The sequence below is a fragment of the Hibiscus syriacus genome, unplaced genomic scaffold (genome assembly GCF_006381635.1).
Source record: "Hibiscus syriacus cultivar Baekdansim isolate YM2019G1 unplaced genomic scaffold, ASM638163v2 tig00009009_pilon, whole genome shotgun sequence".
In the NCBI taxonomy this organism is placed as follows: Eukaryota; Viridiplantae; Streptophyta; class Magnoliopsida; order Malvales; family Malvaceae; genus Hibiscus; species Hibiscus syriacus.
The window spans coordinates 2,207,935-2,227,684 of NW_024062181.1; the positions used below are offsets into that span (position 1 = coordinate 2,207,935).

Genomic DNA, 19,750 nt, shown 5'->3' on the forward strand with positions numbered 1-19,750 from the left:
CAATTTTGAACTGCGGAGAACTCGATTTTGAAACATCGAAAACTTTGATTTTCTCACCTCTCCACGCGCCGGTGACGACGGAGAAACGGAGGATACCGGTAGACGTGGAACGATGCAAGGAACACGATAGTGCAGGAGGTGTCGAAAACGGGTGGCCGGATCGAAGTAAATCGACGAAAAACCAATGGAAATCGAGTTATAACCGACGATACTTCCAACTGAAATTAACGACAAACGACGTCGATTCATAAGGAAAGGTTTGAAGTGTTTTGTTCTTCGGTTGACAACGAACACGATGGTGGTTTTGGATCGTCGATCGGAGGTCGGACGACGAGTAGATTGGAGTTGAAAGTGGGTTGACCGGAGGAGAAAAACTGGAAATTTTTTCCAGAAAACATACGGGAATGGGGGGTTTATATTATCTCTTAAAGAAAAATAGTCAAATCATGAGTTTAGCCACTAAATTTCTTGTACTTCTTAAAATGGTCTGCCAACTTTGAAATTTTACAATTTAATCCATCGTTTTCAAAATACCAATTAAATCCAATACTTTATAATTTCTAAAATTTAGCCCCTAAATTGGGGTGTTACAATTCTCCTCTCATTAAAAGAATTTCGTCCTCAAAATTTGTTCATGTCACATAATTGTAGCAATAAAAATTCCAATAGTTCTTTCATATCTTTTCGTAGCTTTTACAGAAGTATTGATACTATATTAATCCTTAATAGGTTGAGTATACATTTTCTTCAGAACTCTCCCTTATTCTAATAAAAGAATCATAACGGAAATATCCTTATAGAATCCATTCAGCCTTGGTTACGAAAACAGGCTTATATAGGGATAACATATCCCAATTTCATTACTGGTATTCCTTTATGCAATGGTGCTTAATGTTGTTCCTGTCATTTCAAAACTTAAGGATATGCATTCATTCCCGGGCTTGGTGATATTCTTAAGTCATTTGCATTCTAGGGGTATTCTGGTCATTTTACAGATCCAGTGTATTACAATCATATCCTTTCGTCCGATCTTATTATCGAATTCAAACTTATCATCTTTTCCAGTTCTTTCGAACAATTCAGACAAAATAGCACCCTCAATAATTTATTCTTAACTCGGAGATTTTCAGGTCAATTGCTTTCTCAGAAGTTACAAACATGTTATCAGTAATTTTCTGTACAAAGACAGATCTTAACCATTAAATCCGTAATTTATCGAGTTAATTACGAATTCTCAAAGTACTTTCTCATACAGGGTTAACTCAGACTATTTTACCTCTCAAGGGTATTTTTGTAATTTCTTAAACAGATAACTTCGGTATTAACTCTTAACAAAAATAATATAATTTAGAGATCCTATGATTAATTGCTTTCCCGAACATTCTCTGATCTTGAAATGATTCCCTTAACAACCTTCTAGCATCTTGCACAAACCCTCATGAGGTTAAAAACCAATTATCCAAATCTTATAAGCAAAACTAACATTTCTTATGCACATCTGTAATTTTACCGAATCAATATGTCTTTTTAGAGTTATTAACCAACTTCCAGGGACAATTCTTGACATTTTACAACATAATGGTATTTTCATAATTTTACCAAACCGGAGTATTCTCATTTTCTCATCCAAGTACCCTTAACGTTTAACCTTTGATGATATAAATATACACTACGTTCATGGTTGATTCCTTATCACTAATCACATAACTTTAATTTAATTCTAACAATCCTTCAATTTCTTATATAAATCATCTGAACCATATTCAATTACCGAATTTTTACCATATTCAGATCGAGTGTAGAAATTAATTAACTACACAAACGAGACCAAACATTAACTTATTCATGTATTTACCAATATCAACATGTTCCATGAAGCATAAAGAGGTAGTAATGTATTACCTCTATTTTCATGTCATACTGATTAACCATTAAATTCCATTCAAATACCCTCGATCTTAAAATCATCTTCCAATAATTCCTCAGACACAAAACAATAAATATTTCATAAAAAACGGGGCTTAATTCTGAAAAACTGATCGAATTGGGTGATTAATCAGTGAAAACCAACTTACTGGGTTCAAATTTAGCAAAACGGACCCCAAAAACGAATTCAAGACGTCAAAAAACATCAAAATAGGTATACCCGGTCAAAGTCAAAGGTCGTTCAACACCCGATCAACGCCGGTCAAAGTTATGTTCAACAGTGGTCAACATCGGTCAACAGTCGACTATTTTACACAAATATCACCCTAACCAAAATTAATTACAAAATTCGCCACCTTCCACAAATATTTACAAAACTAACACCCGAATTTTACACAAATATCACCTGAACAAAAATTAATTACAAAATTAACACCCTACGCGTAGTGGCTGCGCGTGCGGCGTGTGAACAGTGATACAGTGTCAGAAAATTTCTGGAAAAATTCCTAAAAATTATTTTAAGGCATTTTGAGACACTTACCAAGCTCGGTTCACAATTTTGAATGGCGGAGAGCTCCATTCCGAAACATCGAAAACTTTGATTTTCTCACCCCTCCACGCGCCGATGACACTGGAGAAACGGAGGACACTGGTGGACACGGAACGATGCAAGGAACACGATGGTGCGAGAGGTGTCGAAAACGGGTGGCCCGACCGACATAAATCGACGAAAAACCAACGAAAATCGAGTTATAACCGATGATACTTCCAACTGAAATTAACGAAAAACGACGTCGATTCATAACGAAAAGTTTGAGGGGTTTTGTTCTTCAGTCAACAACGAACACGATGGTGGTTTCGGATCGTCGATCGGAGGTCAAACGGCGAGTAAATCGGAGTTGAAAGTGGGTTAACCGGAGGAGGAAAATTAGAAAATTTTTCCAGAAAACATACGGGAATGGGTTTATATTATCTCTTAAAGAAAAATGGCCAAATCATGAGTTTAACCACTGAATTGCCTATACTTCTTAAAACGGTCTACCAACTTTAAAATTTTACAATTTAATCTACTGTTTCTTTCAAAATACCAATTAAATCCAATACTTTATAATTTCTAAAATTTAGCCCCTAAATTGGGGTGTTACACCACCAATGAAGTTGTAGGAAGGGAAACCCATATTATAAATACTAGAACGAAGCATTAAGGAAAGAAAGGTGATTTGGTGAATCACAAATCATCAATCAGTCTCCTCCATCCATAACATAATCACCATAAATACCATCTCGTATGTTAAGCATCAATAACTTTAAATTAAAGAAATAGTAATTCATTGAGTGACCTTAATGGTCAAAGGGAATGTCGTTCTCCCTTGTGATCATTAGTACAAACAGCGACACCTACATTGTGTGTGTTATCAATGATTAAATAAGATTATAAATAATTTAATCGGAGATGCCACATTTCGAGTAGATGGTGATGCATCTGTTTTCTTATGAGCTTGATTGATATTACAAATTTTCTTTTCTGTTTTTCTAGATGAATGCAGGTAGAGACCACAAAGGACCACTAACGTAAGGGTGTAAATTAAATTTTGGACATGGTCAGGTCACTTACTAAAAGAATGGGGTTGTCCACTAGCTAGCTTTTTACATTAATACAAGAGAAATTAAAAAAATTGCATCTTTTCATGGTTCTATTTTCTACAAATAGACATTTCAGTAAGTGAAAGGTGAGGCCACGATGAGGTAATTCTTACCAATAAAATGGATATTTATTGTGTTATTATTTTGTAGAAAAAATGACTTCATTTATTTTTTATTTTTTTGAAAATGGGTATTTTGTATTAATAAAGATACAAGGTACATCATCCCATGGACCTCATTAAAAACCTCCCTAAACCTATTTGGAGGAAAAAGAGTGAACCATGAGGTGTAAAAAAAAGAAAACCAGAAACTGGCTCCTGATAAAACAACACTGCCTAAGAAACATGAGACCTATAAGAAACATCAAACCTGCTGTAATGAAAACAGCTACAAACGAAAGTAGAAACCAGCCTTGAACACCACTTAAAGAGAAGTAGTAGAACAGCTACCCACATAACCTCTTGTGAAAAGGCACCGAAGAGCTGCAACCAAATCGACTTGAAAAAGAGCGACCTCGAGCTTGACACTAAAACCTGGACAGCAAGGAGGGAAACTCCAGTCTGCAATAGGAACAGCTCTAGAATTTATTAATTATATAAAAAAAAAATTTTGGGAAATTTTGTAAAATATATCACCAAATGATTTGTCTGGCGTTTTGTAGTAATTAGTTGCTAATATTAACTATTTAAATATTTGGTCTTACGAAATTTATTTATATTCTTTCGCACAACAAATTTAATTTTATAAATAAAAATAAAATTGGTAAAGTATCAAAAGATTGTCAGTAAATACTTCAAAAAAGTATGATCACAAAAACAAACCTCAAATTATACCTCGGATCAAAGAGAAACAACGTACAAATAAAACACTATGATCCTACGATCATAATCAGTGGTGGAATGACGTGGGGACGGAAGGGGGACAGGGGACATGGCTCATCCTAACTTTTATGATTTAATTGTATTTTAAGTTCTTAAAAGTTTTGAAATCATTAAAATTAAGTCCCGGCTCTCTTAAAATTTTATGGTTTAATTATTTTTTGAGAAGTTTTAAAGTAAAATGAAATTGAGTCTTATCACTAACTTTTTTGGTTTAATTACTTTCTAGGACGTGATAATTTTGAAATTAGTGAAATTAAACCTCAATCCTCTATTTTTTGTGGTTTAATTACCTTTTAAAACCTTATTAGTTTTAAAGATAAACAACTTAACCCCTCCCATAATTTCATTCTAGTTCCGCCCTGGATCATAACATCCTAACCTAAAAACAACGTTGCTATCAACGAGACGACAAAAAACAAACTTATCCAGTTCTAAGTTGAAGAATTTCGTTAGGCCTATTGATGTTTGCCAAAGTTTGTTGCAATTGGAAATTAGTTAGGTGAGTTTGTTAGGCTTGTCAAGGTTGTTATAACTAAGGCCCGTCAGTTTTAACAGATTGAACCAAGTGTGTTCGGGTTTGTTAAGACTTGGTTTTTAATAAGGCTTATCAAGCCAAAACCGATACTTAAAATGAAAGTATCTCAATTTCATTTACGATCAATAATATTTTTCGACATCCAAAGGCAACATTGATACAATTCATGAAGTACAAGGGCTAAATAAGACTTTTACCGAATTGAAACGAGTACAAAAATAAAATTACCCTTTTAACCTTAAATCAAACACCATAAATAATACCAAAATGAATTATTATTATTTAGGGTAAACTACACCACATACCATCGAGCTTTACATGTTGTATCGTTTATACCACGGAACTTTCAATTTTTCTAATTATAACACTGAACTTTGATTTTCATTTTAATTATACAATTAGATGTTAAGTTGTTAACAACCAGATCAAAATGATGTCGTTTTGGTGATGTGTCTACGTCGACAGCCGTTAGCCACGTCGTCGTGTAGTTAACGATTTAACAGTTCAATGGTATAATTAAAATAAAAATCAAAGTTCAGTGTTATAATTGACAAAGTTGAAAGTTCAGTGGTATAAACGATATAATACCTAAAATTTGATGGTATCTGATGTAGTTTACCCTATTATTATTATTTTTATTTTGGATAATCAATTTTTCATTTCATAAAAAAAAAAAGCAACACAATACACACCAAAAATAGCCAACCTAAGTCAAACCCCAGCCTCGCAACACAGCAACCGGGGCAGGGGCACACTTCTTTACACTCCAACAACTTATCACGCGCAATATTTCTAATAGCCTCAAAAATCACTTGAACACATCTAGGCTTATTCCTATGATTCCTACCATTCCTTTCGTGATCACAGAGTTCCATGCAACACATACAATAACATGCAACAACATTTTACTAGCCCCGGTACCTTTGGACTCATTCCAAATAACCTTAACCTGAACATTCAATCCACAAGCATCCATAATCAAGAAACAAACCTGTCGAGCAAAGGAACAAGACACGAAGAAGTGATTCCGATCCTCCAACACCTCATCACACAAAGAGCACTAAGGAGCCACTTGCAGCCCCCACTTAACGAAAAGCTCGAACCATTATAGCTTGATTAACTTTAACCAACCTAAAACCGCCCAATCATCGCCCTCTTTGGGAAATTACTGAACGAGCTCTAAAAAGAAATCTAAAAAATGGTCACGGAACTTATCCTACTAGAACCAACGCAATCACTAACCAGCCGCAATAGATGAACAGTGCATCGTACGGCTCCAGTTGTATCAGTGTAAAATTAAGACATTTTCTTCATGAAAATGCAAATGGTCCTAACGTCATATTAATATTAGAGTAAGCTACACAGCTTACATGTACTTTTTGTCTCAAAATAAAATATTTTTTATTAAAACTATTATTAAATTCTTTAATTTAAATTAAGATAAACTACACAAATGGTCACTAATTTTGAGTAAATTTTCATTTTTCCTACTGAATTTTCAAAAGTTATAAATAGGTCATTAACATTTATCAATTTGTAACAAATTGGTCACTAACATTATCGATTTGTAATAAATTGGTCACTCGATGTTAATAACCGTTAATATGGGTGACGAAAAGTTAGCTGGAGCGTTAACCGCTTACTTGGCCCGTTGACCGGTCAACTCTTCAATTTTAAAGTCATCTTTAAGCTCCGAAACACCATGGGCACTTTCTACTCTTCAAACTCCATTGCCTTCTCTCTACAATAAGAACAAGTTTTGCTATTTCTTCTGCAATAAAACTGACTGATGAATCAATACTATGATACCTCTTCGATTCTAACTCGATTTATGTACGGGCAGAGGATCCGAATAAGTTCATTAAAAGATTCGACGATGAACTCTTTTCTGGTGGCCGATAATGACTAGTTGAATTATAGAAATATAAAAAAATATTGGCTTGACAGTGGTCGGAATACGTTTGTTAAATGTTATTCCGTTTTTATTGGTTCATCATTCAATTGGAAACGCCTCATTTTCTGGACCAATTAGAAGAACAATATCATGATTAACAACTTTCTCTGAGTCAGTCTCTCTCAAGCAATTGATGCTCCAAGTTATTCCCCGTCATCTCTTGGTTTAGAACTTCCAGAACTCTTGGAAGCTGCAGTCCTTGTGTTCTGCAAGCACTCTAGGGTTCCTTGGTCTGTTGATACATCATATAGATTGGCTTCATTGCTATAGCTTTCCGACAATTCTAAATCACCATGCATGCACGCTAAACACGATGTAAATAAAACGACATCGCTAATAGTAAGCCGACAAACAATCAGCTCAGTTCAACTACAGTCAGTTAGGACTTGATAAAAGTACCAGTAAACACCATGAATGCACAACCATTGTACATAACCTACAAACAACATCGCTAATAGCTAATCGTCCAACAAATCAGATCGGTTCACCGCAACTGATCAATAACCCCTGACAGCAACAGTAACATTAAGTACTTCCCCTATTCCACACGATCAACCATTAGTTCTTTAAAAATATTCGCGTCAGCTTGCATGAGCCGCATTATAGGATCGCACATGAACAAATACATTAATCATAGAACAGTAAAAAGTATATTTTTAAATATATTTTATAAATATTATTTATATTTTTATAAAATAAATAAAACTAATTTATATGTAATAATTTAATTTAAATATTATTTATTTACTTGCTTATTTTAGAACACGCTAAACAGTGAATATGTCTGTCAACTTATTTTAACATGATTTTGTTAAAAATCTAAATAAAAAAGTTATCCACGTATAGAATTTGTATAGAGTAAAATATATTAATGATTTTGTTTGTTTTCTGTCTATCTTATTTTAATTATATATTTTTAAAAATAATATTTTAGTTATTTACGTTATTGATTCATTACGTTTCGATCACTAGGCTGCTAACTTTCATTAGTTTGATAAAATGACATGCAAGTAAAATAGTTAGATTTAACTTGACCCCCTTAATGTTAGGGGGGAAATACTAATATAAATATGAACTTTAGATAAAATATTAATTTAACTCCTAAAGTTTAGGTAAAATTTCAATTTGACACATGAATCCAATGAAAGTCTCCATCGTCAATCGTTGCTAATCACTGTTGTTGGTCACCATCGATTGTTGTCACTGCTAACCATTGGTCATTATTATCAATGACCGTTAGACCTCAAATTTTATAATTCACTCCCTTTTGATCCCCAAACACTAATTCGGTGTTTATTTCACCTAAAAATACCGTGAACTCAATAAATTTGGTCTAGATTCTTTCAAATTCCTTTAAAAATATTTCATAATAATAAATTTATCATTATATTTTTATAAAAATTAGAACAACGAAATTCAAATCTAAATCATAATGCGTTCATATTATGATGATAACAATTTAATTTATATAAATTTTGATAAATTATATATTATATGTAATTTTTATCTTTATTTTTTTTCATTATTTTATACATTGTATAAGGTACTTCATGTACAATTTTTGTCTCCTTTAAATTAAATTGCATAATGTACTTCATGTATAGTTTTTGACATCCAAATATTTCATTCAATTCCATGATTCCTTATTTGGAAAATACATTTATTTTCTCCCAGCAATATATAATTTATTGAATTAAAGTAGAATGAAATTGTTCCAATTAACTTGAGATATTCAAGAAACCCAAATGTAGTTGATGTACATTAAGCCTTGATTTGTTCCTGGTGGAGTTTAGTTAAACAAAAACTTGAGTTTCCTCGTCAATTTCGACTGAAATATCAATTTTAGACCACTGCCTAAACAATGCAAATGATAAGAGAGCAATGCTTTGGCAAAACAGGCCACATATTATGCCAATCCACAAACCCTGAGGAAGAAGAAAAATTAAAGTTTAGATAGAAATCAATAAGAATTAACAAACATTATAATATGAATTTAGCATAAAAATCAAAATTATACAGTTCACCTTATCATAGAGTTTGAGCATAAATCCCAGAAGGCATGCAATTGGAATACCAATGAAGTAGTAAGTCCCCAAGTTGACCCATGCAGCTAAGGGCTGCCAACCACATCCCCTTGCTACGGCTGCAACATCGTATTCAGATCCGAGTTTAGTATTGTTGTTAAAAAGTTTCGAATCGAAAAAAAAGAAAAGAAAAGATTGAGGTAGATGAATGAACCTGACAGAATGTCTTGAAAACAACCGAAAGTTATTGAGACGACAAGGAAGGGTGTGATCGAGGCGAATCGGGATATGATTGAGGAACTATCAGTAAAGAAAGCAGCCCAAACATTGTGACCGAAGGCTAAAGCTAGGCCGATTGCAAGCGTAAGAATGGTGGAGAGCTTGAGTGTCACAGCCATTGCACTTTTAGCTTTCTCTGGGTTCCCACCTCCCAGTTCATTGGCAACCCTTGTGCTGTCATACAAATGCCATTCATTTCATGTACCTGTAAAAATTGATAGACTTAAAAGCTCATTGGGACGAACACTAACCTTGCTGCAGCACTTACCCCGCCTGTAACCATGAAGGCAGTGGTTTGTGTATTTACACTAAATACAATGGGGGGAGTGTATTATTATTATTATCAAACTTAATAAACAAGTAACAAGAGATTTTTCAAAATAAAATAAGGGTAAACTACTCCCATTACCTCTTAACTATAGGTAGATTCTAATTTGACCACCAATCCTTCAATTTTGTTAATCAGACTACTTGACTATTTAAATAACCGGTCGTTAACATTTGATGAATTAATTGACGTGATAGTTAACAAAATCTGTATAATTACACGTTTGGTCTTTATGTGTGGGGAAATAGTATGCGTCCTAACCACTTAAAGATCAAATGTGTAACTATACCAATTTTGTTGACTACTACGTCAGCTACTCTATTAAATATTAACGGCTGGTGACTTGATTGTCGTTATTTAAATAGTTAGATGATTTGATTGATAAAATTAAAAGATCGATGATCATATTAGAATCTACCCATAGTTAAGTGATCATCGATATAGTTTATTCGAAAATGAATAGAGCAAAACTTACCACATTGCAATCAGTGAAGTAGATATGTTTGAATTTGGCATCAATCCGGCTAGCAGCACCAGAAGTTCAAATGCCCAATCCTCCAGACTAGGACAAAATGAATAAAATAATTAATCTATAGAGATAATTATAATGTCAAACACAGATATGTATCTTTGCGTATTTAAAGATGAATTTGATTCTCAAGATGTAAGATTATCTTAGATAACGTATGCTAAACATGACATAAATGTTATGTACATTTTGAAAATCATACCAATTCATTGCTGCAGAAGGGAGGGCCACTTTGAGGAATGTAAAAATGTGACGAAATGATTCAGACGACAATCCTTCCCAGGTTTGCTTCAGTTGCTTGGTGCAAGTAACATACATTGCCAACGAAACGAATAATATCCATAACGAAATCGAAGCAGCCATTGAAGCTCCCTTTACACCTGTACTCGTCCAGTTAACCAGGATGTAAACGATGCCGAAATGGGATACCATAGGAAGAATCGAAAACCAGACAAGCGGCATGACAACGCTTTGAGCTTGAAGAAACCTCAAAATGTTTTGCAAGAAACCATATGCAAATAAACCTGGAATCAAATGCCTGAGGTACATTGCAGCTATTTTCGAAATCTGTGGATCTTGGTGAAGACAAATGAAGATTGATTCAGAGTAGAACCATAAGATGGATATAATAATAGAGAAGAAGAAAGAGACGATGCACGATGCTTGGAGATGAAGCCCCAACATTCTGTATGATTTTGCACCAAATCCTTGACCGCAAAGTGTTTCAAGTGCTCCACTTAATCCTATCTGAAACAAGATGATTAATATAAGTTTAGGTTGGAATTATCGTATATATATACGTGAAAGATACTTACCATTAAAGCGAAACCGGTGACACTAGCCCAAGAATCGGCAAGAGTGGCACCGGCAAGCTCAAGTTCACCGAGGTGGCCAGCAAACATGACAGACACCAACGTAATGAAGTCATAGGAAATGTTGGAAATAATCATTGGTAACGACAACATAAGTTGATGTCTTGCCTCTTCCAAATCCAAAACTCTCCTCATACTCCACCATCTTTCCTTTGTTTCTTCGTTTCCATGGCTGCCCTTTGCCAATAGTGCTACTCTTTCTGCACTTTTGCTTGGTGACATATCTTTTCTGTGTGTTTTTTTTAATGTTTTGGTGGCTTCCCTTTTTCTGTTTTGCTTTGTGAATGATAGATTTGTATATATTTTTTTATGATTCTACTGATGATAATTTATTATATATTTTTACTTAAAATATTTCCCTTCGCACATAATATAATGCTGCATAATCTAGTTTAATACTAAGAGAATTTTGTATATAGGAATTGATTTGCACGTGGACACTCAAATAGTATTTATAATTTTATAATTATTGATATGTATAATTAAAAATGAGTATTTATTGATTAGAGTAAAATAATTTTTTGAGTTAGTTAAATCAACTAGTCTTATTTAGGATTTGAATTTTATTTGATTTTTTTAATTAAAATTATAAAATTTGAATTTAATCGAATCGAGTCAAGTTTTTGAGTTTATGTTATGGTTTGGATTAGTCCATTTTAACAAATTTTCTAAGTATATAAGATATATATATATATATATATTCATTTTTTCACACTATAATTTTATTTAATTGATAAAATACCACCTAAAATTATAAAATAAATTGATAATTTTATTTCTTAAAAAATGTATTTTGAGAAAAAAGTATTGATGAGAGTATGAAGGAATCAAGTATCGATGAGAGTATGAAGGAATCAAGGAATGATGAGAAGAGAAAAATTGTAAAAAAGCAATAAAAACAAATTGAATAAAATACATAGTTTTTTTAATAGGAGTCACTATTTTTATTAAAAATAGAAAATATACAAATTACAATAAAGGTTTAATTATAATCGTAAATTAAACACATAATAAAAATATTTTCCTATAATCATTAGCATAAGAAAACTAGTCTATTAAGATCACAAAAAGACAATACAAGGAAAATGTTAAAACCCTAATCAAATAAACTCAAACAAAAGGTAGATTCGAATAGATCTGACTGCATCAGCAAACAAACCACAAAAGGGGATCAACCTATTGAAATACCACTGACAAACTGCAAATCAGAGTCGAGCGACGTGAAAAACTATTCACGAACGCAATTCATGTATCTAAATCCAATATGATGGTCCAAAGCATGAAAGACCAACATGATAATAAATAAGTGTCACATTGATCAGTCGTGGCGATGTCAAATTCAACCCTTAAAAAAAGATAAACAAAAACAACGGTCAAATGACCGAAAACGTTCCATAAAGGTAGAGTTATTAAAAATTAAAAAATAAAAATAAATAAATAAAGATACGCTATAATAAAATAAAAGAAAAATAATACATACTGACAGTCGACAACCAACACCAAAGCTAGTGCCACTGTCGATCAAAAAGATGAATAAGAAAAGAGACTAACGGTGGTCAAAGAAAAGAGAGAAAACTAGGACAAACCCCTTCAACCTAGAGTCTGAGTCTTTATTTTTTTTATAAGTTTACAGATTAAATTGTAAAAGAAAAAGTAGATTTATTGTTAAAAATATGAATTGAAGTTACCTATATTTTTTATAGAAACTGAAGTTACATATATATTCTGTATGAATTGAAATTACATAGATATTCTAGTATTAGAGGAGCATGTGATTTAAATTTGATCAAAAATAAAGTTGAGACAGAAGAATTAAGGGTACAAAGAATTATGGTTGAATATTCGAGTTAGTCGAGTTAAATATTTTCAACTTAGTCAAGTTGGCAAGTCATATTTTATCATTCAAATTTTGTTAATTTTTTTTTGAGTTGACTTGAGTTGGTTTTCTAAATCGAATCAAGTTTATTTCACCCCTATTTACGAGCAAATATTTAGAATATCTATTGGTTCATTTCATCCAGCATCATTAAATTGTGGTTAAATTTCAAATTGATCAAGAAACTTCATATTATTCTAATCGAATTATCAAAGTATTAATATAAATTCTAATTAAATCTAGTCACACCAATAATATGGTTAAAAGTATTTCATGTGAAAATATATTTACAAAAATCATTTTAATAAATAATAATCATGGTGGGATAAATTTTTTATATTATTAAAAAAATTGTAGTGTCGTTACAAAATAAAACATTAATATTGGCTAAAATATAATATAATTGAATGTTATAATTAAATTTTATTATGTCGTGATAAATCATTGTCATAAAACTAATTTAAAACCGACCCATTGGCACTACTTTTTAAAAATATTTCAACGTGATCTAGAAAATCATTTTTAAAAAAATCGGTCACGGAACTTATCCTCTCAGGACCAATGCAATTCATTACTAAGCAGTGGCAAACGTTGGCTTCTTTAGCTCCAGTTGTTTCAAATCCAATGTAGGGACATTCTTAAAATGAAAACGCAAATGGTCCAAATATTAAATGTCATATTGAATTCATTAAGCGATTTAACTCGTTTAAAAAGGTGTTATTCGAAGTTTTATTCTTTTTAGATGTTTTAGATTTGAATAATTATGTCTGTAGACCGGGTAAACTAAAGGAGAACATCCTATGTATCTGCTCAAGGCCCTCAAGGCCCCTATTTTAAGACCCAACATTTTCAATCGTACTTTTTATTTTTATAATTGATGTCTTTAATTTTTTTAATTTTATTTTTCTCTTTATTATTGAAGCCTCTAATTTTTAAATCACACTTTTTATATTTATAATCAAGATTCGAGACCTTTAATTTTTTCAATATCACTTCTTACATTTATAATTGAGGCCCCTAATTATTTTAATCTCACTTTCTACCTTATAATTGAAGCCCCTAATTTTTCATTCCCACTTTTTACTTTTATAATTTAGGCCTCTAGTTTAATCATTTTTCTAAGATTTATTAATGTAATATTAAATTAATTGTTCAAAAGTAATAGAATATACTTTCGTTCTATAAGGACATTTTTAGTTTAGCTAAGGCCCAAAAATGTCTGAGACGACTCTGTCTGCAGGGTGTATGTATTGTCAATAACTACAAAATATTATGAAAATATAATATCTTTTACTCACCTCAAATTATTTTAAAAAATATTTAATGTCATTATTATAATAATATTTTTCGTAGTGTTTATATAAATTTTAAATAAAATAACTAAAAAATATTTATTTTAACGAGTACAAATGTAATATTTTATATAAGGGATACGAACCTTTAAGAAATTATAATAAAAAATTATTTGGTGCGGAATTAAATTATTAATATAAAATATAAATAAAATATCTAAATTATATGAAAATTTAATTTCATTAAAGGATACAACAACTTCCCACTCTCTCGATCTGTCCCTACTTAATTAAATACCAAACTTACATTTAATATGATTTGTATATTAAAATATACTGTCTTCTATGAAATTGGAGTGGATAAAAATAAATATCCTCAAATCTCCGTTATTCGAGTTTATATATGTGGATGTGGGTATTTGAATCCAATTCCATATTATAAAATGTATAATATATTTTCTTCTAAGAATATTCAAAATTTGGTTATTTAAATTTTAGCTGACTCAAATTTAAATTTATACAAATTCATATATTTAGAATATAATAGTATTTAATTTAGATTCAGATCAAGGTAATAATATTAAGATAATTTATAGAAAAAATAAAAATATATTTAAATTTAAATGATCCAAAAATTATATATATCTGATTCACTGTTATTACTATATCTATCAATGGTTATGAACAAACAATATTTGTAATTGATTTGACTTAATGCAGTTTATTATTTAGTGTAAATTATAAATTTCATCACTCAACTTTCTTCCCACTCTTATTTTAGTAACTAAAGTTTTAAAAATTTTAATTAATCACCGAACTTTCGGTTTTCTCTTATTTTGTTCACTATATTGTTAAATACTTTTACGTTGTTATGATTGTATATCTTTCGTTTAAAAATTCTGAAATGATTCAATAACTTTCTTCATTTTTTGAAAAATCATCCAAGTTTCAGTTTCCTTTTGATTTCTCGATAACGGAGCTTCTTCTTTCAAATATCAACGGTGAAGAGGTGGAGAAGGAGGAAACGAGCGATATATGTTGGTTCTACATTGATTGGATGTTGTGGATCAAAGTGATTTGATGTTTTGCGAGTTTTAAAACAATTTTGACAAAATATAAATTGCTAGATCGCTAGAGAATAATGTGATGAGTTTGTCAGTATCTTAAATGATAGGAGAAGAAACAAATGAATGGTGATTTACGTCAATGTGACAGAAAACTAAAATTGTAAAACTTTTATTTTTAAGAGAATGAGGTAAAATCAAAAATAGAAAAAGAGGAAAAATGATGTGACCAAAATAAAAATAATTCATGTCAACACACATGACTCTCATATCATCCTTTCCATCAATAATTTAACGAGGCAGACCAAAATAAAAGCAAATTCAAAATTTAGTGATTGATTCAATTTTTTTCAATTTTAATGACAAAAACAAAATTGAGGTCAAAGTTTAGCGTTAGAATTTATAATTTATCCTATTTTTTATTATTTAAAGTTTTTTTCAATTATAAGAATATATAAATGTTAATGTTAAATAGGTAATAAATTTAAATTCTTGAGTCAAACAAATACAAAAGATGAATCTATATATTAAAAGAAATCAAATGATATATTTAATAAAAAAATCAAATGATATACTATTCAATCATAAAATTATTATAAAAAATATGTAGTTAAAAAAATTATAAAATTATTATAAATTTTAATTATGTAGTTAACAAATTTTTCATTCTTGTTTGATAAGTATCCAATTCAATCATTCAATCTCATGTGTCAGTTATTTATGATACGATATCAGATTGTAACAAACAACTAATTAATAATTTGTTCGAAGGTGCCACATATCGATGCATCTTTGTCGTATGCAGTTGATTTATTGTACAAATCTTATTTATTAGTCCACTGCTATATTATTGAAAGTAGAGGCCACAAATGGACCACTGACGTAATTAATTCCAGACATGACGGTTCGCTACTTAAAATAGTGTGGTCGTCCTGGTCCATCAGCTAGATTATTAATTTTATATTAGGAAAACAAAAAATATATTATTGTTATGAGTAAATTACACAAATAGTCCCCTGTTATTAGGCATTGTTTTATTAAATACTTAGACTATTAAAAATTACAAAATAAATATCCGATTATATGATGCTGCTTTATTGAATACCCTGACTATTATAAGTTATAAAATGGTCACTCGACTATTCATATGTTCGAAATTCATTTTTTATTAAAAAAACTGGTAGTCGTATGAGCTGGACGTTAACATGTTAACTGTTATGTGATAAAACTAAGGAACCAAACTTTGAACTTTTGGTGGAACTTTCAAACTCCAAACGTTATCAAAGTAAAAAAAAAAGGAACTTGGGACCTCAGCAATGGCGAAGCTTGATGATATAATTTAGGGGGACAACTTAAAATTTAAAAAATGTAGAGGCTTAAATTAAAATTTTCAAAATTTTTGAAGGATTTAGTTTTTTTTTTCAAAAAAATGGGTATAACTAAAAATTTTAAAATTTTGAGAGGTTTAATGAGAATTTTTAAAAATTATGAGAGGAATTTAATTAAGAATATTAAAAAATTAAAAATTAGATGGGTAGTTGAAATCAACCGATCAATGTTATAAAAATTAGATGGGTAGTTGAGTCATTGAGATCGTTAATAGTTTATTTCATGGGTTGAAATCAACCAATCCGAAATTAGTCCAATCCAATTCTAAAACATAATACAACCAATTATTAATTAATTTAAACTGAATCATATTTGAAAAACAAAGTTTTTAATACATTGGCACAAATCAACTTACCTCAGTGGTTAAAAGAATCGTTGTTTTTAGAGGTTAATAAGTTCGAGAACCAACGACTCTAAATGTGATTAAACCTTCATTGTCAAATGGTTGAGAATATTTAAAACAAATACTACTTTGTAATCACATTTGTTTAATAGATAAAGTTATGAGTTAATAAGATATTTCCCAAAGAAGAATAAGGATTGATTAACATAAGTTAATGGGGTATATCTCCTTGACATTTTAATTAATAAAATATTTATTAAAAATAATTATACGTTAATTTTATATAATTTTTGAGTTTAGATTAATTCGAGGATGTTAGAAAACTTGTCTCTTATCCGAGCTGTTATTCGACTGGAGAATTAAAGCCGCAAGAAACCCAAACCCAATAAAGAGAAAGGAAAAAGATAGTTTCAGCTTGACAGTGTTAAAAAAATTCAAGAGATAAAGATGACGACGACGATGAGTCTGTAACAACTACTCCTATGAGTAGGGATGGATATAAGACAATGACAAGATTAGGTGATAGAATTTGGAGGCTTAATTTAAAATTTTAAATAACTTCGAGGTTTAAATTAAAATTTTCAAAAATTTTGAAAGGTTAAGTTTACAATTTTTCAAGAAAATAGAGATTTAACTAAAAATTTTGAAATTTTGAGAGACTTAATGAGAATTTTTAAAAATTATGTAAGGGATTTAATTAAGAACATTAAAAAATTAAAGTTTAATATGAATTTTTAAAAGTTTTGTGAGGAATAAATTAAATTTTTTGAAAATTTTGAAAGCCTAAATTATAATTTTTTTTAAAATTTTTGGGAGACCGTGACCCCACATATCCCTATATATTGTCTTCCACCTCTAATTGGAGGGGAGCGGTTGGAGACAATCGTCCTCCAAAAAAGTTTTAAATTCTTATATATTGTGTTTTTTATTTATTATTTAATTTTATGCCCCTAAAATTTTATAAATTCATCAATCTTATCTTTAAGATTCTAAAACATAATGCAAACAATCACTAAACTAAACTGAATCATATTGGAAAAACAAAATTTCAAATTCATTAAAGTTTATTTTACATTAATATAATTATTCTGAGTTAAATCAAATGAACTCCCATGAAACAGTAGGGTTCAAAAACTAGACATATTGCTTTAACATGCTAAGGCTCTTAGTTATATATAATCTGAGACAACTCCCATTTCACATTATCAAGTTATTCTTCATTTACCATTGCCTCCTCGACACTTGGTGATTCTTGAGCAGCCACGTTGCCAGGGATTAACAGGATCCTGGAGAAGACGACGGTTGAAGCTGAGATTTGAGTCTCCTCCATCAAGAGGCGTCGCCGCCGCATCCACTTGGATCATCTCATCGACGGCAACCATGCTGATTATTGCCAAGCAAATTAGCCAAGTCTTCATGCTAGGGACTCCCATGATATATCTTCGGTTTTGTTAATTAGGGTTATTTTAATATCACCTTTTTATAGTATTTTGAAGGAAACCTATTTTAAAAATTTGCTTAAATTACGGTACACTGTTATGCTTTTGCCTTTTCTATTTTCTAAAATATTTCCAAAAAATATTGATTACTATTTGACTACAATTTAATTAACCTTTCCTTTTTTGGTTTCTTTGTATGAAATTCTGAATAAGTTTAATGAATTTAATTTCAAAATATTATCCGTAATATATCATCATTTAGTTCACACATAATATATAGAATTTATTTGCAATCAAATGTTAAATATCGGATGTATTTGTACACGAGATTTAAGATATATATCGGGTTCTGAGATACATGAGATACCATGTATTTGTAATGTTTGTGATATCTACATTTAAGGTAGATTATTTGTTTTTCTCGTTCGTTGAGATAGTCAATGTCGAACCAAGTTAAATCTCGTCTCTTGCACATATCTTATTTCTATGCTGATCACAGAATGTTTGTTTTCTGCTTACAAATTTCTAACAAGTGGTATCATAGCTATGATTTGAGCTATGAAATTTTGAAGGAATTTGTTGTTGCGGATTTTGTTAGCAGTTTTGGAGACATGCATAATGAATTTTGCTCTAATGAATTTTCAGTTATAGAGGGAGTAATTTCCGGTCGATCCAATGGTGCTTTAACAGATATTACGTAAGAATTAAGTTGTTGAAGATTGGATAGTAGTACTTTAACGAATTTTTGGCTCAAGTAAGAACTATAATTGTTGAAGACGATCAATGCACAAATATGACACATTCAAACTTTTTAAAAAGCTTTCATACACATTTAAATGATTTTATTTTATAGTTCAAATATGTTAATAAAAATATTTTATAAAAATAAAAATCCAAATTATAATGTTTTAAATGAAATCTTTTATTAGTAAATTTTTAACGTAAAATCTGGTCTATGTGATATAGACATAAATTTGGGGTTATTGATGAGTGATGATATTCTTTCCAAAAAGGTGAGAGTAGAATTAGTGGCTTAATTTGTTTTGTTGATTATTCTTGGGATAATGATAAAAAAATTAACGTTCGATTAAATAATTATTTTGATATATATATATATATATATATTGATGTATTTTGGAATTTAGCATTTCATTTTGGGAGAAAATCATTTCGTGAATAAAAACCGTTAGTCAACAAATTGTTAACGCTCCAAATTAAGAATTTTTGCCTTGAAATAAAATGTTGAGACCAAAATGCTTTCCAAAAAAAGAACAGGGGTTAAAGTAAATATTTAGTCAAACGTTATGAGTATTTTTATCCTAAACTGAAACGTAAGGACAAAAATACTCGAAATAAATAGAAGCCAACAGAACTA

General features: G+C 30.5%; 1 protein-coding gene across 1 annotated transcript; it reads right to left on the reverse strand.

Annotated features, from left to right (window-relative positions):
* Nucleotides 1–3,905: 3,905 nt before the first annotated feature.
* On the reverse strand, nucleotides 3,906–11,194 carry LOC120202807 (protein DETOXIFICATION 18-like). The gene is made up of 9 exons (XM_039203173.1): nucleotides 10,916–11,194; nucleotides 10,303–10,847; nucleotides 10,047–10,133; nucleotides 9,495–9,551; nucleotides 9,179–9,417; nucleotides 8,965–9,083; nucleotides 8,746–8,865; nucleotides 5,834–5,935; nucleotides 3,906–4,130 (listed from the first exon to the last, which is right to left on the reverse strand). Exons 1-9 carry the CDS (start codon nucleotides 11,192–11,194, stop codon nucleotides 3,906–3,908), a joined length of 1,773 nt encoding a protein of 590 aa, XP_039059104.1.
* Nucleotides 11,195–19,750: the final 8,556 nt, after the last annotated feature.